At 31.4% G+C, this 20,060-nt stretch overlaps 3 protein-coding genes across 4 annotated transcripts; 2 read left to right on the forward strand and 1 right to left on the reverse strand.

The window, feature by feature from the left end:
- Positions 1-198: 198 nt before the first annotated feature.
- Positions 199-2,187, forward strand: LOC106770993 (probable pyruvate, phosphate dikinase regulatory protein, chloroplastic). Its single transcript, XM_022785667.1, has 4 exons — positions 199-312; positions 507-946; positions 1,154-1,787; positions 1,917-2,187. The coding sequence occupies exons 2-4, from the start codon at positions 545-547 to the stop codon at positions 2,018-2,020; spliced, it is 1,140 nt and encodes a 379-aa protein (XP_022641388.1). The 5' UTR covers positions 199-312; positions 507-544; the 3' UTR covers positions 2,021-2,187.
- A 1,147-nt stretch (positions 2,188-3,334) lies between these two features.
- Positions 3,335-6,831, reverse strand: LOC106772745. Of its 2 annotated transcripts, none has more exons than XM_022785669.1 (6): positions 6,420-6,831; positions 6,210-6,330; positions 5,871-6,065; positions 5,245-5,356; positions 4,162-4,384; positions 3,335-4,081 (listed from the first exon to the last, which is right to left on the reverse strand). In XM_022785669.1, exons 2-6 carry the CDS (start codon positions 6,234-6,236, stop codon positions 4,045-4,047), a joined length of 594 nt encoding a protein of 197 aa, XP_022641390.1. In that variant the 5' UTR covers positions 6,237-6,330; positions 6,420-6,831; the 3' UTR covers positions 3,335-4,044. The 2 variants fall into 2 exon arrangements, with proteins under 2 accessions (XP_022641390.1, XP_014514807.1); XM_014659321.2 differs by having other exon boundaries at positions 3,335-4,070; positions 6,420-6,827.
- Positions 6,832-18,070: 11,239 nt separating this feature from the next.
- On the forward strand, positions 18,071-19,105 carry LOC106771612 (protein NDR1-like). Its single transcript, XM_014657609.2, has one exon. It carries the CDS (start codon positions 18,264-18,266, stop codon positions 18,945-18,947), a length of 684 nt encoding a protein of 227 aa, XP_014513095.1. The 5' UTR covers positions 18,071-18,263; the 3' UTR covers positions 18,948-19,105.
- The last annotated feature ends 955 nt before the right edge of the window (positions 19,106-20,060 follow it).

The raw sequence follows: 20,060 nt of genomic DNA on the forward strand, positions 1-20,060 counted from the left end.
AAAAAAAAGTAAAAAGGTTACTTTTATAATAAAAAAAATTGAAGAAAGTTGGGGAGGTAGAGGGTAGAAATGGGGAGGTGTAGGGATGAACCCCCTTTATTAAAATTAACTCTTGCACTTTACAATAGCAGCCCACAAAGTTGGCCCAACTACATCTTAAGAAGGTTTTATGGGTGACCATAAATTAATAGTAAGAAAATTTTGTGGCGGTGCTCAGGAATCTCACAGGACTCTTCATCAAGCAAGAATGCGAAGCGAAACAAACTGCACAAAGCTCCGAATTTCAAAGATAGAGAGAATTGATGTTAAGAAGTAGAGAATTGCAATAAGATTGTTGATCTCAGTTACATAAATGAAAAGAAAAAATAAAACTATCAAAGTAAAATAGTAGGTTACGAAAATAAGTATAGCCCGATAATAATAATAATACTAATCACACGTCTTTCTCTAAAAAAAATCAATTGTTGGTATTTGACAATGTTTTCGTTATCCTGATCTTTCCCCAGCCAAGGAGAAAGAAGAAAACGGAAGCACTTTGTAAGCCATGCCAATTTCACGGTTATGTCCCTCTGTTCCTCAAATCGTAGCGTGCACGCAAAACGACCAAACCGGGTCGAAGGCCGTTTCAGGGAGACCCAAGGGGAGCCCTCAGCTGAACCGATGGTCCAGAGCCCGAGCCGTACGGTCTGGGAAGAAATTTGACCGTTCCACTCTCCGAACCCAACCACCGGAACCCAACACTCCTCTAAGTCAATTTCCTCTTCCGGTGGACCCAGACGATGCCGCTAATTTGGACGGCGCAGATGTCATGACCGTCAAGTCCATCTACATGGTCTCCGACGGAACCGGCTGGACAGCTGAACATTGCGTTAACGCCGCTTTGGGTCAGTTCGATTACTGTTTGGTCGACCGTGGCTGCCCCGTCAGTACCCATTTGTTTTCTGGGGTAAGTAAATGCAAACATCTAATAAAAATATTTGCTTTACTAATTTTAATCATCTCATGGTATGACTTTAATTTTTGCATTTACATTTTATACACATAGTGAAGAATCATGTCAATATTTATTATTGTGACTGATGTTGTACAAGCTTTATAGTTTCTGTGTAGTTGTTTTTAGAATATAAATTTTGTTGTTGATGTTGTGGTTAAGATTGATGACACGGAGAAGTTGTTGGAGATCACAAAGCAAGCAGCTAAGGAAGGTGCTTTGCTTGTGTATACTTTGGCTGATTCACAATTGGCTATGGCTGCAAAGAAGGCATGTAAGTTATGGGGTGTGCCTTCCACTGATGTCTTGGGACCCATCACAGAGGCCATTGCTTCTCATTTGGGTGTTTCTCCCTCTGGCCTTCCTCGTGGGGCTTCTGGCCTTCCCCTGTCTGATGATTACTTTCGTAGGATTGAAGCTGTTGAGTTCACCATCAAGCAAGATGATGGGGCATCTCCCCAGAATCTGGCCAAGGCTGACATTCTTCTCACCGGCGTTTCTCGCACCGGCAAGACTCCCTTGTCCATCTATCTGGCTCAGAAGGGGTACAGGGTAGCCAATGTGCCCATTGTTTTGGGTGTGGCAATGCCAAGGACTCTGTTTGAGGTGGATCAACAGAAGGTTTTTGGCTTGACTATAAACCCTCTTATCTTGCAGAATATTAGAAGTGCAAGGACTAAAACCATGGGATTAAGCTCAGATGGTAGGAGTATTTATTCAGAGATGAGTTATGTTAGGGAGGAACTTGAATTCGCTGGAAGGCTCTTTGCTCAGAACCCTCTTTGGCCAGTCATTGGTAACAAATTTATTCTTCTCAAGTTTTAATTTCTGCATCTGTGATGTTACATTAATTCATATAGGGGTTGGAAAATGTTAGCTTTTCAGACAAATGCTTGTGACGTCTTATTTTGCTATCTATTCACAGATGTCACTGGAAAAGCCATAGAAGAGACTGCCGCTGTTCTGTTGAGGCTGTACCATGACAGGAAGAACAAGTGCACTATGTCAAAGATCTCAAAACGCTATTAGAGATGATATGTTTTTCCCACGTTGAACTACAGACTGTAAAGTACCAAATTTGTATAGTGCTATATTGTAGAATTTACTGAATACTCATAAATTTTAGGTTATTTAATCGATTAATCGCTATAATTGAATAAACATTTCTTAGTCCCTACATTATTAATTGTTCATTTTAGTCCTTATACAATACATACGATTTTAATTTCTTTTCTCTATAAATTTAGATGGTATGAACTAAAAGACATTTAAAATTATATATAAAATGACTAAAAGAGATTAAAATAATATATGTATACGATGTGTTTAACTACAGTAATAAAAATTAAATTTTTATAATTGGAATTAAATCTATATTTTATATGCCACTTACTTTTGGGGGTATTCTTTTGCTAACTAGCAGGCAACCAGCAGATTCGTCTTAGATATCATTACAGGTATATGGTGAAATGCTACCATCAACAGCTTGTATCACAAGTAATTCGATTCTGAGAAAGAGTTGAACATGTCTGGTGAACCTACTGATGAATTGCAAACTGCTATCAAAAATTTTAGTGAGTGCTGGCGACTTCTCTTTTTGTGAAACTTCTCATGGAGCATAATGAGTAAGTAGAATGCTCTTTTCTTTCAAGGGAAAGGAAGTTCTGTTTCCGCCAAAAATAGTGAAGTATCCCTCCTCCATGAGTATTGGCTTTATTATCTTGTTGGATCTTAGTTACACTTACCGCTATATGCTGGGAATATTAATTGGTATGTAAGCCATCGATTTTCTTGCTAAAACATCTGGTGGAGTTTAATATTTTATGCTAGTTTGGTTGCCAACACTTATAGAAAAAATACATGACATACTAAACATATTAAAATCTTACATTCCAAGCAACTAATGTCATTTACCTTATTTACGTAAACTTGCTGGTGTACCAAACTTGCCTACGGGACAAAAGCATGAGCAGGTGGATAGTAAGGGGTTTGTTTGTTTTTCTTTCCCATTGTGAAATTCAAGAACTCACAAATTTTGTTGGTTGGGTTGCTAATGTTTGTTCACCTAACTGGGATTGTGGATTAACAGTTTTGCTGCAACCTTAGAATAACTGTTAGCTCATGCCCATCTGATCTCTTAATATGGTTGAGGACAAATTTTTAACACTTACAGTAATTGAGGGTGGTCCTCAAGTCCGCAATCGAAAACTCGCGTGGCTGTTTATATCTTGTGCCAACGGAAACATTTATCTTATAATACGGTTGTTAAGGAAAAGGATCCAAGTGACTAATATCTTTGACATGCTACATTTTATGTAAACCACTGTACTCAACAGACAAAAATTTACTAAATTAATCTTAATCTTCCTTAAATATATAGACATTCTTTGGCCCTAGAAAAGGCACTCGTGGATTACAGTTTCATCCAGACAAAAAATTCGTCTTTTAGCACGCATGTCGTTTGTGCCTACTTTTGTAGCTTGTAGGTAAGTAGCTCTTATGGTTTTTGGTTTACTTTCCCCTACCTTTTCCCACAGTTAACATTGAAGTTACACACATTAAAAAAAGCTTCACTTGCCATTACATGATCTAAACAAAAGATACAGGGAATAAAAATAAGGACGGAGTAGAAAGAGCAAAAAGGGACTTTCTGATCCCCAACACCGCTCTGCCCTTTGATGACACTCCAAATAAAATATAGAGCACTCTCGTACATGTGATCTTTATCTGTTGCTGTATTCCATTCACCAAAAAAAAATAAAATATATTCCTTCCCCCTTTATCACAGTGCAGTATGACATTGAGTTTGCCTTTCGTAGCCCCCAACAGGTAACTGATTCTGACGTCAAGGTGGTGGAAATTTTAGTTGCCTATTGAAAGTTTTACAAATTTGTCTTCAAAATTCTTGTTCCTGAGTTTTGCTCCAATCCTAGGATCTAGATTTTACACGACCCATCATTTCATTTGTTCCATTTATATCAGTGGCATAACTAACTGCTTTCAGCCCCCTTATTCATCTGCACTTTGCTTGCTGATAGTAAGAGTGAAGTATATTAGCAACATTGTTCCCATGCTTGACCTGTTTCAGAGCTGAGAAATTAAGACACATAACATAGGGTGAAGGAAAGAACAGAAGCCAAGTACCGAAGCTAATTAGAGCTGAATCTTACAAGGTGGCGAAGAAAATAAGAACTCTTCTAGGATCAAGGAGCCAAGAAGAAGGTCGTTTAAAACTATTTCTTCTAGTTACACTTTTGCTTTCGGTGTTGGTGGAGCACATGTTACTGGCAGTAATAGTAATCTGATGATGAACCTGTGTGTTTGTGGAATGTTGCGTGGACCCTACTGCTACCGTCGCTGACTTTTCAGCCCTGCAGGATCCTGCTAGAGCAGCTGCAGTTCCATAAAACCCACATCACAATATTGTCTGAATTTCTGATAATGACAATACCTGTGGCCCCCAAGAATGGGTTACCAACAAGATATTAATATTAATATCTATCTCGTGATCTGTAATGTCTGTAGAAATACACATGGTTGACCCAGAATTCTATTTCATTGAGCTTTAATTAATTGACATGTTCTAATAGTAGGTTTCCTGTTTTTCACCCGAACTAATCTCCAACTACCAGGGACTAGGCCAAACTAATTTCACCGCCATCATAATTTTTTATGGACGCAATCCCAGTGTGACTTTTAATCATGTTGATGTCATTATATTCCGAAAGCTAAATTACATTGGATCTGAGATTATTCACAACTATAGTATATTCAAAACAGACAGTTATACAGCAATAAGACCTAAGAATTAGGGGACAAACATTTTGGCATCACAGGTACAGGTTGGTGCTGAAATACTTAATGATACCTCTAATTTTGCCACCCGTGTCCACAAATAAATATGCATATCGATGAACCCAAGTTCCATAATTGTAAAAAATTGAAACAAAAGCGACTGTTTGTAGTTTTATTAAAATTATCTTCAACACGACATACAGGAAGACAAATCTCGAGTTGGCGAATCATTCGGTCCAGGATAGTAAGAAAAATACAAAAAGATATGTGGATCCTCTCATATGTTCTTTATGTGGTACATACTTTTTATATACTTATCTGCAAATTACAATGCACATGAAGAGACTCAAATGAAGATCTAATTCTAAATAAAACAAAACATACTATACTATAGCTTAGATTAGAATAATACAATTAACGAGTTCACAATTTTTCGCAAAGACAATGGTGTATGGTACCTTTTGGTGAGCATGTAGTTGGAACAGTATCCCTATCATGAAGTGTAACATTGCCATTCACCTTCCTGTCGCCCCCACGCTGAGATCCTTTCCTGGAAAGGTTCCGCTGCAACTGTACCGTTGAAATCAATCAATCAATGACGTGAAAAAAATATTGAGTATAATAGCCAATATTGAGTAACTGAACAAGTCAACTCCGGGTGGTGAGTTAAGTAAGGGATACATAAAGGGGAAACTTTAATGATAGTATTAAATAGCTTCATCAAATTTTCAACGCTTCTTTAACTTAATTTTATAGTTAAGGTGAGGAATTGAGGGGTGGAGAATTAATAATAATAATAATAATAATAATAATAATAATAATAATAATAATAATAATAATAATAATAATAGAGCTTGAGAAAGACATTCGATTTCAATGGCCGAAAAGGTTTAACAACAGTTGATAACGTGTGTTCTCCTTCTCACTTTCATTAATGCCCCAATTATTAGTGTACATTGTACTAATTGCAAGAAGAACAAAACACCACCTATCCTGTTTTGGTTGCAATATGTGCCAAATAATTAATATAAAGTAATTATAAGTGGTAAAATACAATTTAAAACAGAACAAAAAAGGATCTTACTGTGATTCTTGAATTAGTATTGATGCTATCTTTGTTGATGGCGGAAGAGAAGGAATCCATGTCGATCACAAAGCTATCAGCTTCGTCAGCTGAATACTGAAACGCGTTTATGTGATCTGAAACAGAGATTCTCTGGGTACCCATGTTCTTCTGTTCGGATTCCAAAGCCTCGCGAGAAGAAGAATCACCCAAACTCTACAAAAGCAAAACCCATGTCAACAAAGCTACAAGGATTAAGAATTATAAAGGAGTGTGATGACCGAAAATCGAAGAACCCGAAGACCCAAATTTTCAATGGAACAGTCTTAAAGAAAGAAAAACCGTAAAAGAAATCCTTACCAACTCAGGAATTTCTTCCCTTTCCATCACTTTTTAACAGAAAGAAGAAGAAAAGGGGATAACGAAGGAGAAAAAGTTGCCTATGAAATGGGGCACAGCTCAGGCTATAACTATACAGCACCTGATTGCAAATGAAAACGAAGCCCATAAGTCAAAACGGTTAAGATTATATATAAAAGAAAAATAAAAATAAGAATAAACAGAACATACCCGTGAACATACAGAAATTTCTTCTTTGTTCCTCTTTAGGTTGCAGGATTATAGGAAAAGTGATTATGGCAATGAAAAGGAGTAAAGGGTGCAAAGGACAGATGTAGAAGGGCAGTTAGGAAGGTTTTGGTTTGTTATGGTGAAAATTTTTGTGGAAATGGATGGACTTATAAGAAGTGTTGTTTTTTGTCTGATTAGAAGCGGGTGATTTTTTGTGGAAGAAAGAAAGAGGAAAAGACGAAAGAATGGATGGGAAGAGTGTAAGGGGAAAAGAGAGAGAAGGACATCGCCATCATGATGATGATCATGCCGATTGTGGGGTTTGTTCTGTGAAAGAAAAGATATGCAGACATACATAAACAGAGAAGTAAGAAGGGGTTTCATTGCAAAATGGACTCCTTTCTTTAATCTTTATACCACCATCTTTGCTTTTCTGCTCTGTTATATTATATCCTATGTACTTTACTTTGAATCTCTGACGTGTAACAGATAAGTACATCTTTGCAGAGGACAATTTTTTTTAAAAACTATAATAATTAAAAAATTTTACTGTGTGAAAAAATGTTTCAAATATCCATCAATAAATAAATAAAATATAATGAAATTAATTTTATTCGTAAATTACAAAAGAAATGGAGCTTAGTTTTACATTTTACTATATAAAATAGTTTTTAACTTATTTTCTCATAAATTATAACGAGTTGATTTGAATCTTAATATTGCTGAACAGGAAAGGATAATGATTATTAATTTTTTTGCCATTTCTGGAATAATTTTGTTTAAAAAAATAATGTCCTAAATAAACGTTTTCGTATGATTAAGGAAATTAGTTTCAATAAACCATTTTAAGTATACCAATCCATTTTGCACTTAATCCTATATTCTCTTTTAATCATTGTTGCTGTATTTATTTTTATCGTTATTATAAATTTGGAAAACAAACTTACCTTTATCTACTTAGTAACTTCTTTGAGGAAACTTAATTTTGTCTCTTCTCTCTTCAAGAATAATACGTGTATTAATAATTATTATCTTAAAATCCAAATTCTTTTAAATTAATTACTTATTTTAATCAATTTAAACTGTTTTATGTTTTAATCAGCAAGTACCAATTTCCCTTAAAAAGATTTCACTATTTTAAAAATTATAAAGATATTTATCACAAGTCATCTTGAGTTTTGACTTGACGGACCAATAGTTCAGCTGTCAGTCAGTTAACTCAATTTGTTGAACTAAAATTTCAGTTAGGATCCAAATTCCGAGTTAGTTAGGCCAAATATTTTTCATAACGTTACAAACAAGGATTAATATGTTTTAATTGAAAATTTTAATTCAACTAATTCACTTTTTGAAGTTTACAAATTAAAAAAAAATAAGAACTGTTTAGTTAAATAACAAAATAACTTAATTTGTCAATAAAAACAATACGATGGTATAGTGATTTAAAAAAATATTAAAAAAACTCTAAAAATCATAGTGTTTACTGTAATGTGAAAAACTCATCTAATAGTAATCACAACATTACGAATAAAACTAATTTATCATCAAATTAATAAAAAAGAAAAACTATCAAAAGCACACGATATATAGTAATTAAACACATTAAATGTAAAATTTCGTCTCTTCAGTCGGTCAATTATTAAGTTAAAATCAAAATGCATAAAGGAGAAATATATTTTCTTAATTTTTTCAAAATATTACACAACTGAACTCTTATATTTTTGTATAATAATATCTAGATACTCGTTTATTTTATATTTTTAGTTTGAAACATTTACGCTCCTTTTTTACTTAAATTTAAATTTAAATTAAATTATGTAAATATAGTAATGTTAAAAAACTTATCCATATATTTTATAACTATTTGAGAAAAGTGATGTCATAAAAATATAGCCTTTTCCCTTATTTATATGAAAATTATAATGGGACAAAAATGATTAATGTATAATAATTAAATATTTCATATTTATCCTATATGAAAATTATTAAAACTTTGTATCTTAAACTTTAACTTTTACCTTTATAATTCTATGTTATCTAAATTTTAGTTTATAACAAAATAAATATTGCATAAAGTAATTATTGCATAAAATTTTAATTTATAATTACTGGACTAGACAAGATACCCGTAATATATCAAGATTGGCAACACACACTCACCTAAATCAGAATCAATTCCACTCAAATGCAAGTTTTAAGTTATTCTTTGGATCACCAAGAGCAGTCTCTTTGAAAAAAAAAACTATATATAAAGAAAATTAAAATATATTTTCCAAATAATTTAAAATTTTTACATATTGACAACCACCAATCCATTTTTATACGATTTTAATTTTTTATTTAACAATATATTCAATTTATTTAAAAGGTAGGATCAAAATTTGGCTCAAGATTAAAAAAAAAAAAAAAAAAACTCTTGAGTTCAAACTATGATAATACCACTTCATCTATTGGAGAACATGACAGCTGAGAATAATGTATCCATTTGACATGATTGATCTATCTAAAATATGGAGGAGAAAATTAATATAGTTTTGTTGGGTAAAGAAAGAAAAGAGAAAAAATAATTTAAAATTACGTAAAACATTTATTATTATTTTTAAATTAATTAAATTATATAAATTTTAAAATAGTTTCTCTTCATCTATTTTTAACTTTATTAAATAAGTAATTTTTTTCTTAGCTTATCTTTTTTTCGAATTCTATTTTTTGTATATAGTCTTCCAATAATTTAAAATCCGAGTACACACCGTGTGAGTATTTTCCCATTTTCAAACATGTTTTATTTTCACAGTAAATTATTTTATCACCATTAGAAACAATGACTACTCAACTAAATACTACCACTCGAGTCAAACTGTTGATAGAATTTAATATTATTATTAAGAAATTTGAATAGGTCAAACTATGAAAATTACTTAAACTTAAATACCAAGTAAAAAAAACTTTATCGTGGATATATTTTTGTGAATAATAATATGACAATCTTATTCTTAATATTACAAACTCTTTATTTATATACGGGAAGAAATCAAATTTAACAGGTAACTTTTTTTTATAAATTTTACTCTATGAACAGCTTTGACTTAAAATTAAGTTTATTATATATATAATATTTGTGAAGTGTTCCTTCAATCTAATAATGAATTATGAAAAAATATTATCTAAATCACAATCTAATCTCAATATCATTTAATTAAATAATATTTCTCAACTTATCATTAAATTGAAAGTTTAATTTATAATAATGATATTTTCAAAAAGTTAGATTAGTATGATAAATAAAAAATAAGGTACTATTTTTTTAAAGCATAATAAAATACAAATATTTTAATCATGCCAGATTATTAATTTTAAATAAATAATTATGATGATATGAAATTAGAAATAGTTTAATCATGCCACATGGAATATATTTTGAATCCACGTTCCTTGTAACAATTGAACCAATTTTTGTTGACATTATAGGTAATTTTTCTCAGATATTTTAATATGAAGTAAAATACTTTAGGTAAATTTAAAAAATATTGATTTAATACAGAAAACACTTGGCGGTTATGGTTATGTGTATCTAGCCACATAATTTTAAAAAGGTGGGTGGTTATTATACGCCTTTCATTTTAGGTAGATTTGGTATACACTGTAAAATAGCATTGGTCAAGAGAAACAAATATCATCATGATTAGATGTAGATATGTTTTCCCAACCAAACAAATCATTAACCTTTCAAAACTCCAAAAATTCCAGTATTATCCAATCTTATCTCTATAATTTATCCAACTTTCTCATCACCAATCATGTTTTTTTTTTTATAATATTTTTTAAACCAAACAATCATTACATCTGGAAGTGATGGTAAGATACTAAATATCCTTTTTAATTGAAAATGTTTAGAGACTAATTTATCTATGTAAAAAAATTAAAATATTTTAGAATAAAAGATTAATATTTTGTTGAAATTTTTTGAATACTAGTATTAGATAATTTTAAATTTTTAAAAAAACATAAATTTATAATTTTGGTGTCTTTTCATATCTTTTGTAGTTTTTTAATAGTTTGATTTCTGTAGATATACTAATTTTGCTGAAGTTGAAATGTTGTTGACTCAAACTTGTTAAATACCACACAAAATGCAATCAATTTTTAAGCATATTCGTGAAATTAAACTACAAAATTTAAATTCAAATATAAAATATATTAAACATTAAATTAAAATATATCAGATTGACACAAGAGTAGATTAGAGCGTTGGAATTGAACTTACGTAACGTGGTTGAAAAGTGATTTAAATTTTGAATAAGAGATGAAGCAACGACTAATGAAGATAAACTTTACCTTTATTGTTGAACATTGGAAGAACATGAAAGGTAATACCAACAAAATTTTAAAAGCTGATATTAAATTTGGAAAATGATATTTTAACACCATTTTTTGATATCGATACTACACACGTGTTAAAATGTGATTGGACGATTTTAAATTAAAAAAGTTAAGACAATGGTATATTTAGAAGAAAAAAATCAAAGCTTGTTTTTTTAATTTGAAATCGTCCAACCATATTTTGACACATATACAATATCAAAATAGTGCCAAAAAATGATGTTAAAATATCATTTTCTATTAAATTTTGATCTAAAATGCAAACGTACATCTGTATAAATTGTGAATTATAGAAATAGTGTATAAACTTTGTGTACAAATGTCTCATTCTTCTTATAAGAATACACGTGACTTTTAAGAAAAAATAGCAATACGCAAACTGTCAATCATAAGATGTGTTGCAGTGCTGACCACTCTTTCCAAATTCGTCACTATCATAATAAATCCACATTAGTTTTTCTAGCGTGCCAAGTAAGCAATTCTATCACATATATTACAGATATAAATTATTATTATTTATTATTATTCTTATTATTTAATCTCCATTAACTATTTATATTGTGTTAGTTTACTTTGTTCGCTGCACCTTGCTTAAGATAACTCTAAAATATAACTCATGCTTTGTGTAGTTCTTATGTTGGGAATTCATAATCAATAAGGGTTTTCTTTTTAAACTAAATGTTTGTTTAATAATTATAAGCAACTAATGGTTAAGAATCTTCAAATTTTATATTTTTATTCTACATATTCTAATAGCAGAGATTCTGGTACTTGTTAAGAAGTTTTATCTATATAAAATATACAACAAAAGAAAAGGATAAATAAAAGACGGAAAGAAAGAATGGTGTAGCTATTTTAAAAATATTATATCAACGCAACTAAGTGAATAAAAATAATATAACTTTTTTTTTTTTTTGTTCTTAACAGGACACATTAATTAATTACGAATAAATGCCTCGTGCATTTTGAAAAGTGCAGATTAATTCCACTAGCCTATATATGGAGGTTAGTTGAGTTAAATTACGCGGTGATTGAGTAAATGCACATCAGTATTAATTATGTTAATGTTTTGTTTTTTTTTGCTAAACACTGTCTTAAGCTAAACTTAATACAAGTTCGTTTAATAACATAAGTTTGCTTCCATAATGCTTCCCAAGTTCCATCCTCACTTCACCGCCTCTGTCGGGGATGACAACTTCCCACCCATTTTGCAGATAAGAATCATACTATCCACACTTTTTTTTTTTTTAAATTTTATTTTATACATCAAAATATGTAGAAAAAGAATCAATATTTTAATCTCCCTTGTTTGGTTTCACTTTTTTTTTTTTTATCTCGATCAATAAGCTTCTTTTTTTTTTTAAATAACAAATACAATTTTTAACAAATGTTATCAGCATGAGAGATAAGAAATATTAGTAAGTAATCTAATAAAGAAATAAAAAGAAGAAAATATTAAAATGTGATGAACTCGCTTTTACTAGGATTTCTATATTCGAGTGTAAGACAGAAAATTGTTTGAGGGGAATGGGTTGAACATTAAAAATTGTATGTTCTGTATTTCATAGAATTTTGTTTTTCACGCGAGCTCCACATACGACAGTAACACTTTTCTTTGTTATTTCACATTATCTATCGGCATGCGATATGGTCGGTTCAAAATCCACCTTAAAATTGTGGTCACATTCTTGTCTATCTTCTTTTCCATTAGTCCTCCTATTCCTTTGTCCTGTTCAGGGAAAGTCATCTACCATGGCTCCTCATTGATTATAGAAACAAAAAGACCATAACCAGAAACACAAAAGCTAGGTAAGGCTAATCATACCATTTATTCTTTTAAACTTTACACAATTAATATAATGCCATCTTCATCACCCACCCACACATGTTTAATACATATTATATCATCATCATCGTATGAGAAGGGACGTGGTTGTTTGCTAGAAAGAAAGAAATAAAATATTAATAATTCTTGTCCAAGTTCATAGTTAAGTTTTGAGTTCAATATATATATAATTTAATTTGTTTGTCCTAAACACTTAACCTTCGCTAGCAACAAAAAAACACACATGTTTTCTTGTTTAATCCATCTTTTGATTTCCGACGTCCATCATGGTATATATGAATAAAATTTCACACAAAATATTTTTAACATTAAATCCCTATAAATGAAAAACTAATTGCTTTATTTGATAATAGATATAATGGTTTATAATTTTCAAAATAGTAATAATGAACTGACAAACTTATTTAAAAACGATGCCAAATATTTTATTTAAAAAACCGATACAGTATAGTAAAATTATACAGAAATAAAGTATTCATTTACAAAGAGAAAAAAATATCATTATCTTTGAAATCGGTTTGTCTTTTAAATAAAAGGCTAGAGACTGATTTGTCTTTAACCAGTATATTTGTACGTAGTCCAATCAATGTGTGAATAAGATTTCGACAAATGACAATAGAGCATTAATTTGCTTACAGCCATGCAATGCAACATGCTAACAAGTCTTAAGCTGTTTTCTTTATTGAATAGTAACATAAAAGCTTCTCATATATTTCAAATTACAAAAAAAAAAAAAAAAATCTTTGTTTGGAACCATTCTATACAAGTCTGAGCCAACCACTCATTGTCTATCCGTGATCAATCTTGCGTTCAAAATAGGACAATAGGTCTCTAAATATGGCAGTTTTCATTAAATCTTGAAAATCAGCATGTATTGAAAAGGATTAATGTTTTGTATGTGTATAGTTTATTGCACTTACAAACAGAAGTGTAGAAAATACAAAGTAAATACGGTTTTGTTCGTATGCAACGGTTATCCTACATGTTCCATTGCAATCGAACAATTTCCATAGATAATGGGAATTTTATTTTCCATTCTCCTACTTCACTGACCTTCACGGCGTCAACTCATTAGTGACTTCATTCTAAAGTCCAAAGTCAAAAACTTTAATATTTAGTTAAAGAACATCCACGCATAGGGTTGTGTTATAGCTTCAACATTTTCTGTGGTGATGTTATCCCTAGTCAATGTGGGACTTCCAACACCCCCCTTCACGCCGAGGTATAGACATCTCGTTTTGGGTGGTTTAATAGCGGCCCGACAACGGATTCATGGCTCTGATACCATATTAGAAATGGGTTTTAGGCCTAACTCAACCCCACAAAACCGACTTGTAAGGTGAGGTTTGCACCTCACTTATATCTTATAAATTGACCTTATCTCTAGTCAATGTGGGACTTCCAACGGTTTAAATAAGTAAACAAGTAAAAAATAATTATTTTTGGACATAATATAATTTAGATGAAGCCCACAAAATCTTGTTATAGTAACGCTCAAGTTAGTTAATGTATCATATAATAAAAAATGTTGTAATAATGGATATATAATATATTTACCTTGTGTATTGTGTTATTTATACTATATTTTATGAGTGTTTTTTTACTTGGATGGATATATGACTAATTACCATGATTAGTCTTAAATTACTATTGAGGCTTTAGCCTTGATGTTAATATGGTCAATGTAGTCAACATTTTCCACGCCACGGTGTCAATATCTAATGTCGTTATGTGCAAAGAAAATTTGTATTTCTTTGGTCTCATCCTATAAGTATAGTAGTCTTCAGCCTATAAAGGTTTTTCATCGAACTTCTCTCATTAGGATTTGAACTCACATCCATTCATTCCTAAACAATCATCTTTACCAACAATCCAACACATCACAATGAGAATATCAAACATCACAAATTTAACAACCATACAATAACGTGTTGTATTTATATCAACAAAATAAATAAATAACATAAAACTTTATGTCTTTCTCAAAATTTACACAGGTGACCACTTAACCTATCAAAGAGCTTTTAACAATTGGACTACACAACGCCTTGTGAATACATACAAATTTTAATAAAATATACCCTAGTCTTATTTATAAATTTTACATTTTCTCGAGTCTTAATTGTTCTTACCATGTCAAAAATACATGTGTTGACCCTTCAAACTCTTTCTAGCAAAGACTCCTTAGTGTTCCAAGACTTGGATGGTAACCTCAATCCAAAAGGGAGGGGCAGGCTGGGAAGGAGGTCATAGTGGGCAACGGGACGACTTTCCGCTTCGTGTCTTCAAGTCAAGATGTTCATGCTATGTCTTCAAGATTGAAAGGAGTGTGCTTGTCGAAAAGACTCTAACGTTCAAGTTAACTAAATGCATAAAATAATAGTAATTGTTGTAATATTGAATGCTTGTTTAATTTATCTCTTGTATTGTATTATTTATACTATATTTTGAGTTTTTTTTTTTTATTTGAATGAACCTGGTCCACATGACTAATTACCATAATTAGTCTTTAATTATCCAATGATGCTTTAATCTTGATGTTAATAGATGAATGTAGCCAACAATTGTCAGAGAAGTTGCTTTAGCCAATATGCAATTGATTAGACCATCATGATATGTATAAGAGTCGAATACATCTAAATACAAATAAAATATATATGTGTTCGATCACATACAGTAACTAATAAGATGACAAACAAATGGTTCATGCCAAGCTAAATTGTAAGGTTATATTTCATATTTAAAGATTACGCACATCCACTTATGATAATTTATGAATGGTGCGTGATGCCTGAATGCTCCTATTGTTTAGAGATGAGCTAAATGCGTGTAGTATATAACTCCATTGGTGGTCCAGACTTGGAGTCAATCGCGCAAAGCTGTTGATTTTTGGAGCCATACACAATGAAGCTTCATTTCCAACATGAGAAAGAACGATTTTTCCCAAAATAAGTTATTTGAGTTTGTTTCCAAACTAGCTATGTTTGATTCATTTTGATTACTGCACAAACACTTCCAACCCAATCCTATGTAACCATCAACATGATATTTGTAGAATTACTCTAAACTTCATGTTCATAAGAATTCTAAAAATAAAGTATAACTTATTTCACGGTTTTAACTACTTTAAACACTTTTCCTTAAAAACATCTACTTTACATAAAAAAAAGTGTCGTTGTCCGTATCAAAACTTTAAAATGTTTCCATACAAATAAATGCATTTTGGGCTGCGGAAAATCCCTAATATTTATGCATGCAATTACAACGCTATATAGCTATAGTTCCTCCTCATTTAACTTAATTGCATCATAGGATAGGCTTAGTGATTAGTGAATTTCCCATATCTGACCAAGTTACACTTGTTGAAACACCCAACTCTTTACGCAACATATGATTCTTTCTTTCAATGTCTTCATCATCAATCTCATTACCTAACACAGACTGTATAAGCATTTGATTGCATGGATTTCTTGGATTCACTTCTTTTATGCCTTCTTCCACAAGTTTCTTCACTTTTGCTTTTCTTTTTCTTCTTTGGTTTCAATGATACTGCCACCAAACGGTAACTTTTCTATCCACTCATTACTCACGTTCCTTTCCACGATCCTCTCTTCGGCTGCTTTCGATTCTCGTTGAAATGCATCTATGGCCCATGATATCAGCCTGTTCCTTACTTCTTCATTTACAGATTGGGCTGTCTAATACCAATAGCATGAGCCCATGGGCCTGATATTCCTTTTATGCATATTTCCAAATCAAATTTAATGGCTTGTTTGGCTATAATGTAACGACCAAGTTAATATAGATGGTTTAAAATGTAAAAAGAATAAAATTTTCCGCTTTTAGTTAGAAGAATACTATTTCTCATTTATTTATTTATATAATTTCTCGCTTTTTTATTTCATACAATCAAATACTTCTTTAACTTGTATTTTTTTCTTATCTATTTTATTTCCACCAACTTGTTTAGGTCAACTACCAAAGTGCCCTGGTGATTTTCTTCCGTGAAGATTTAAAATCTTTCAAACATATAGGTCTTAAATAAATATACAGATTTAATTTAAAATTAATATAAAATAAAATTTTAAATAACATTAAAAATAATTGTATTGAATAATTAAATTATATACAATTGAATAATAAAAAATGTTATAGAAAGGAGTAAATATATAACTAACTAGGCAGGGAAAAATAGACCCTCGTTATAGCATATGTCTATCCATAAAACGCTTTAGTAAGTTAAACCATAGAAGATTAATCCTTTTAGCAGCAGTTCAATGAGTGACACGTGGAGACTAAACTATTAAACAAGCACCATACTAGGTAGGCAAAACTTCAGAGAATGCCTGCAGAAAGAAGCATTACCAAATATGTTACGTAGATACCAAGTTGAACGTTAAGTGGAAACTTTATTCAACTTCAATAAAATATATCAGAATAAATTCGCTGCAAATCTAGTTACTGTGATGTCTACGTAAATGGTGGGTATTTATACATCCTGAATTATATTGTATTTGTATTTTATTATTTGTTTAGGCTACGTTAAAAATTTTACCATAATTCCTTTTTCTGCTACACGATTTTATTATACCAAATTTATACGAACTTTCCCATAGAGAAGTAATTGAACCTTACCCATAACGTATTTTGTAGCTAAATCGATTCATACTTTGTATGTATTTTTATCTGAGGCTTAATTCGTGCCTAATTGGTTACTTGTGAGTCGGGCAATGACATAAATATAAAATTGGACAGGCACATGGAAACCCCAAACGTATAATGCATTTTTTATTTAATAACGTATACTGTATTCATATTAGTACAGAAGGGTCCCCATCCCTTCATCTCCTTGCCTAGAATTCGTATATACCTCCGACAACATCATACGAAACCTTTATGCCTTATCCACCATTCTTGAATTTTATCCTTTTTTTATATAGCTATAACATATTGAATGACGAGTTATGTGTGTTGATGAAGGTGATTGAAGTGGAAGAAATAAGAGAAATGGTGAAAGAGAAACGTGTATTTACTTTGGAAAAGAAGTCGAGACCACCATATATCACTGTAAAAGTTAATTATTTAAATTAATTTCAATTTATATTATGTAAATATTAAATAAATCATTCAAATAAGACCAACCTTACCGTTACGAATTTAATTTTTAAAATTTGAATAGTATTAAATATAAAAAAATAATCTTATGATAAACAAAATGAATGAAAATAGAAACTTAAATAGTATCTAACCTTGTTCAAATAACATTCATCCGTAAAAAGTAAAAGCGAGCGAATTAATCATGGTCTTAATGAAGTAGTAGCTATTCTCGGTCCTTTGAGGTAAGCGTTAGGTAAAAAGTGAGCTGGAATTCCCCAAACGTGGTGCAAAAGGCAAAAGCACACATAAAAATTGTTTTCTTTTCTTACTTACGAGGACATGCAAAGGAAGAGACAAAGTTCTTATTCTTTACTTCCGCCATATACCAAACTCAAAATCCGTTTCTTTCTTTCTTCTCCCCTCTTTACTACAAAACCACAAACTCCAATGTACTTACTTCATTTATCAAAGCCATCATCCCCATTCATTCATCAACCATCTCCAACGTTGTGCAAACCAAAATGCGCAACAACGACCACATACCCGTTCACCACGTCCACGGTCCCAACCCCAAACCCATGAAACTGAACCGGCATCACTCGGTTCGCTACTACGTCCATCGAGTCCACGAAAGCCTCACTACGCGGGTCTCCAAGATGATCTGCGCCACCTTCTTGGGCCTCCTTTTCATTGTGGGCCTCATCACCTTCATCCTCTGGCTCAGTCTCCGGCCCCACAGGCCCAGGTTTCACATCCACCAGTTCAACATGCCCGGTCTCACCCAAAATTCCGGCTTCGAAAACGCCGTCATAACCTTCAACGTAACAGCGCGAAACGCCAACCAAAACATCGGGGTTAACTATGAGTCCATGGACGGAGCGGTTTATTACCGGGACCAGAAAATCGGCTACACGCCGTTACTCTTTCCGTTTTATCAAGAGCCCAAGAACACGACGGAGGTGGACGGTGAACTTAGCGGCGCCTCGTTGACCGTTAGTAGTGACAGTTGGTCGGAGTTCCAGAGCGACAGGGCTGACGGTAGCGTGGTGTTCCGCTTGGAATTGATATCTGTGATCAGATTCAAGATTTCGTCGTGGGAGAGCAAGCGGCACACAATGCACGCCAATTGTGACGTGGGAGTGGGTTCCGATGGTACCCTCTTGGCCAACTTCAAGGACAAGAGATGTCCCGTTTATTTCTCTTGAGGAAAGGATGCTCTTTTCACTAATTTCTTTCTCCAATTAATTCATTAACTTTTTTTTTTTTCGACCCTATTTTTTTAATCTTAATTTTTATTTTCTTAAAAACATTCATTGTGGTTTCATATTTGTGTAATTTTTATAATTCTCTTATATTTATGTTGGAACTTTATAAGATGCTCAAAAAATAACTTATCTTACTTTTTCTCATTACCTCCAGGATTAGGCCTTGAGTATTTCAGTTTTAAAAACTAATATTAGTTCACGTGTTATCAATGGTATTGAAAACAAAATTAAGATATAGTTAGAAATAATTTATACTTGCTTTGACATAAATAACAAATAAGTGTACATTTTTTTTAAATGTGTTTTTTTGTTTAAACATAAAATTCCAAACTTGTTGAAAGTTCATATATTCACTTAATTGTAAATAAGATTAAATCTTATATTTTATTTATCAATTTTAAAAAATTAAATTTAAAATTTAAAATTTAATTCTTGAGGTGATATCAAGATCATGATCCTAATCTTACATGTCAGAGAATTAAGTTAAATTTAAAAATATTTTTTTTTTGTAGAAAAAAGAAATAACATTTATGTTTGATTATACAACAACAGTAGAATTTATTTGTTAAAAAGAATATCGCATTGAAATATCATGATTCTATATAGAGTTATATACACTCAAATCCCAACATATGGAGTTTGATTTTGAGTTTGGTCCCGCACAAAAGCATTTTTGCTTTTGAAATAAATAATGTGACCTAATAATTCCGAATTTTAAAACGGAAAGCAATAAAATAATAGTAATTTATATGAACAGGTACCTAACTCTGAGTTCATATTTTCTGTTAAATTTTTAATATTATTTTTTTGCTAAGTCATCAAAATACATCAATACAAAAAAGTTAATATACTAAAATTTTCTTATTATATTTTAAAATGTCAAAACCAATATATATCAAATGTATAAAAAAATAAGAAAAGCAACATATGCTCTAAATTCCTAAATTGTGCAGTAAAGCTAAAATCAGAATAATACCTATAACGTATACAGTCCGTTTTACTTTCGATCTTCAACTTGGAGCGCACGATTTATAACTTTTGTTTTTACTTAAT

The sequence above is a fragment of the Vigna radiata genome, chromosome 8 (genome assembly GCF_000741045.1).
Source record: "Vigna radiata var. radiata cultivar VC1973A chromosome 8, Vradiata_ver6, whole genome shotgun sequence".
Classification (NCBI taxonomy): domain Eukaryota; kingdom Viridiplantae; phylum Streptophyta; class Magnoliopsida; order Fabales; family Fabaceae; genus Vigna; species Vigna radiata.

Coding starts and splice junctions, on each gene's coding strand:
- LOC106770993 (XM_022785667.1), top strand. CDS start 545: ATGCCAATTTCACGGTTATGTCCCTCTGTTCCTCAAATCGTAGCGTGC. Junction 947..1,153: donor GTACCCATTTGTTTTCTGGG/GTAAGTAAATGC, acceptor GTTGTGGTTAAG/ATTGATGACACGGAGAAGTT. Junction 1,788..1,916: donor CCCTCTTTGGCCAGTCATTG/GTAACAAATTTA, acceptor ATCTATTCACAG/ATGTCACTGGAAAAGCCATA.
- LOC106772745 (XM_014659321.2), bottom strand. CDS start 6,236: ATGGAAAGGGAAGAAATTCCTGAGTTG. Junction 5,357..5,870: donor ATACTAATTCAAGAATCACA/GTAAGATCCTTT, acceptor TCAACGGTACAG/TTGCAGCGGAACCTTTCCAG. Junction 4,385..5,244: donor AACTACATGCTCACCAAAAG/GTACCATACACC, acceptor ATGGAACTGCAG/CTGCTCTAGCAGGATCCTGC.
- LOC106771612 (XM_014657609.2), top strand. CDS start 18,264: ATGCGCAACAACGACCACATACCCGTTCACCACGTCCACGGTCCCAAC.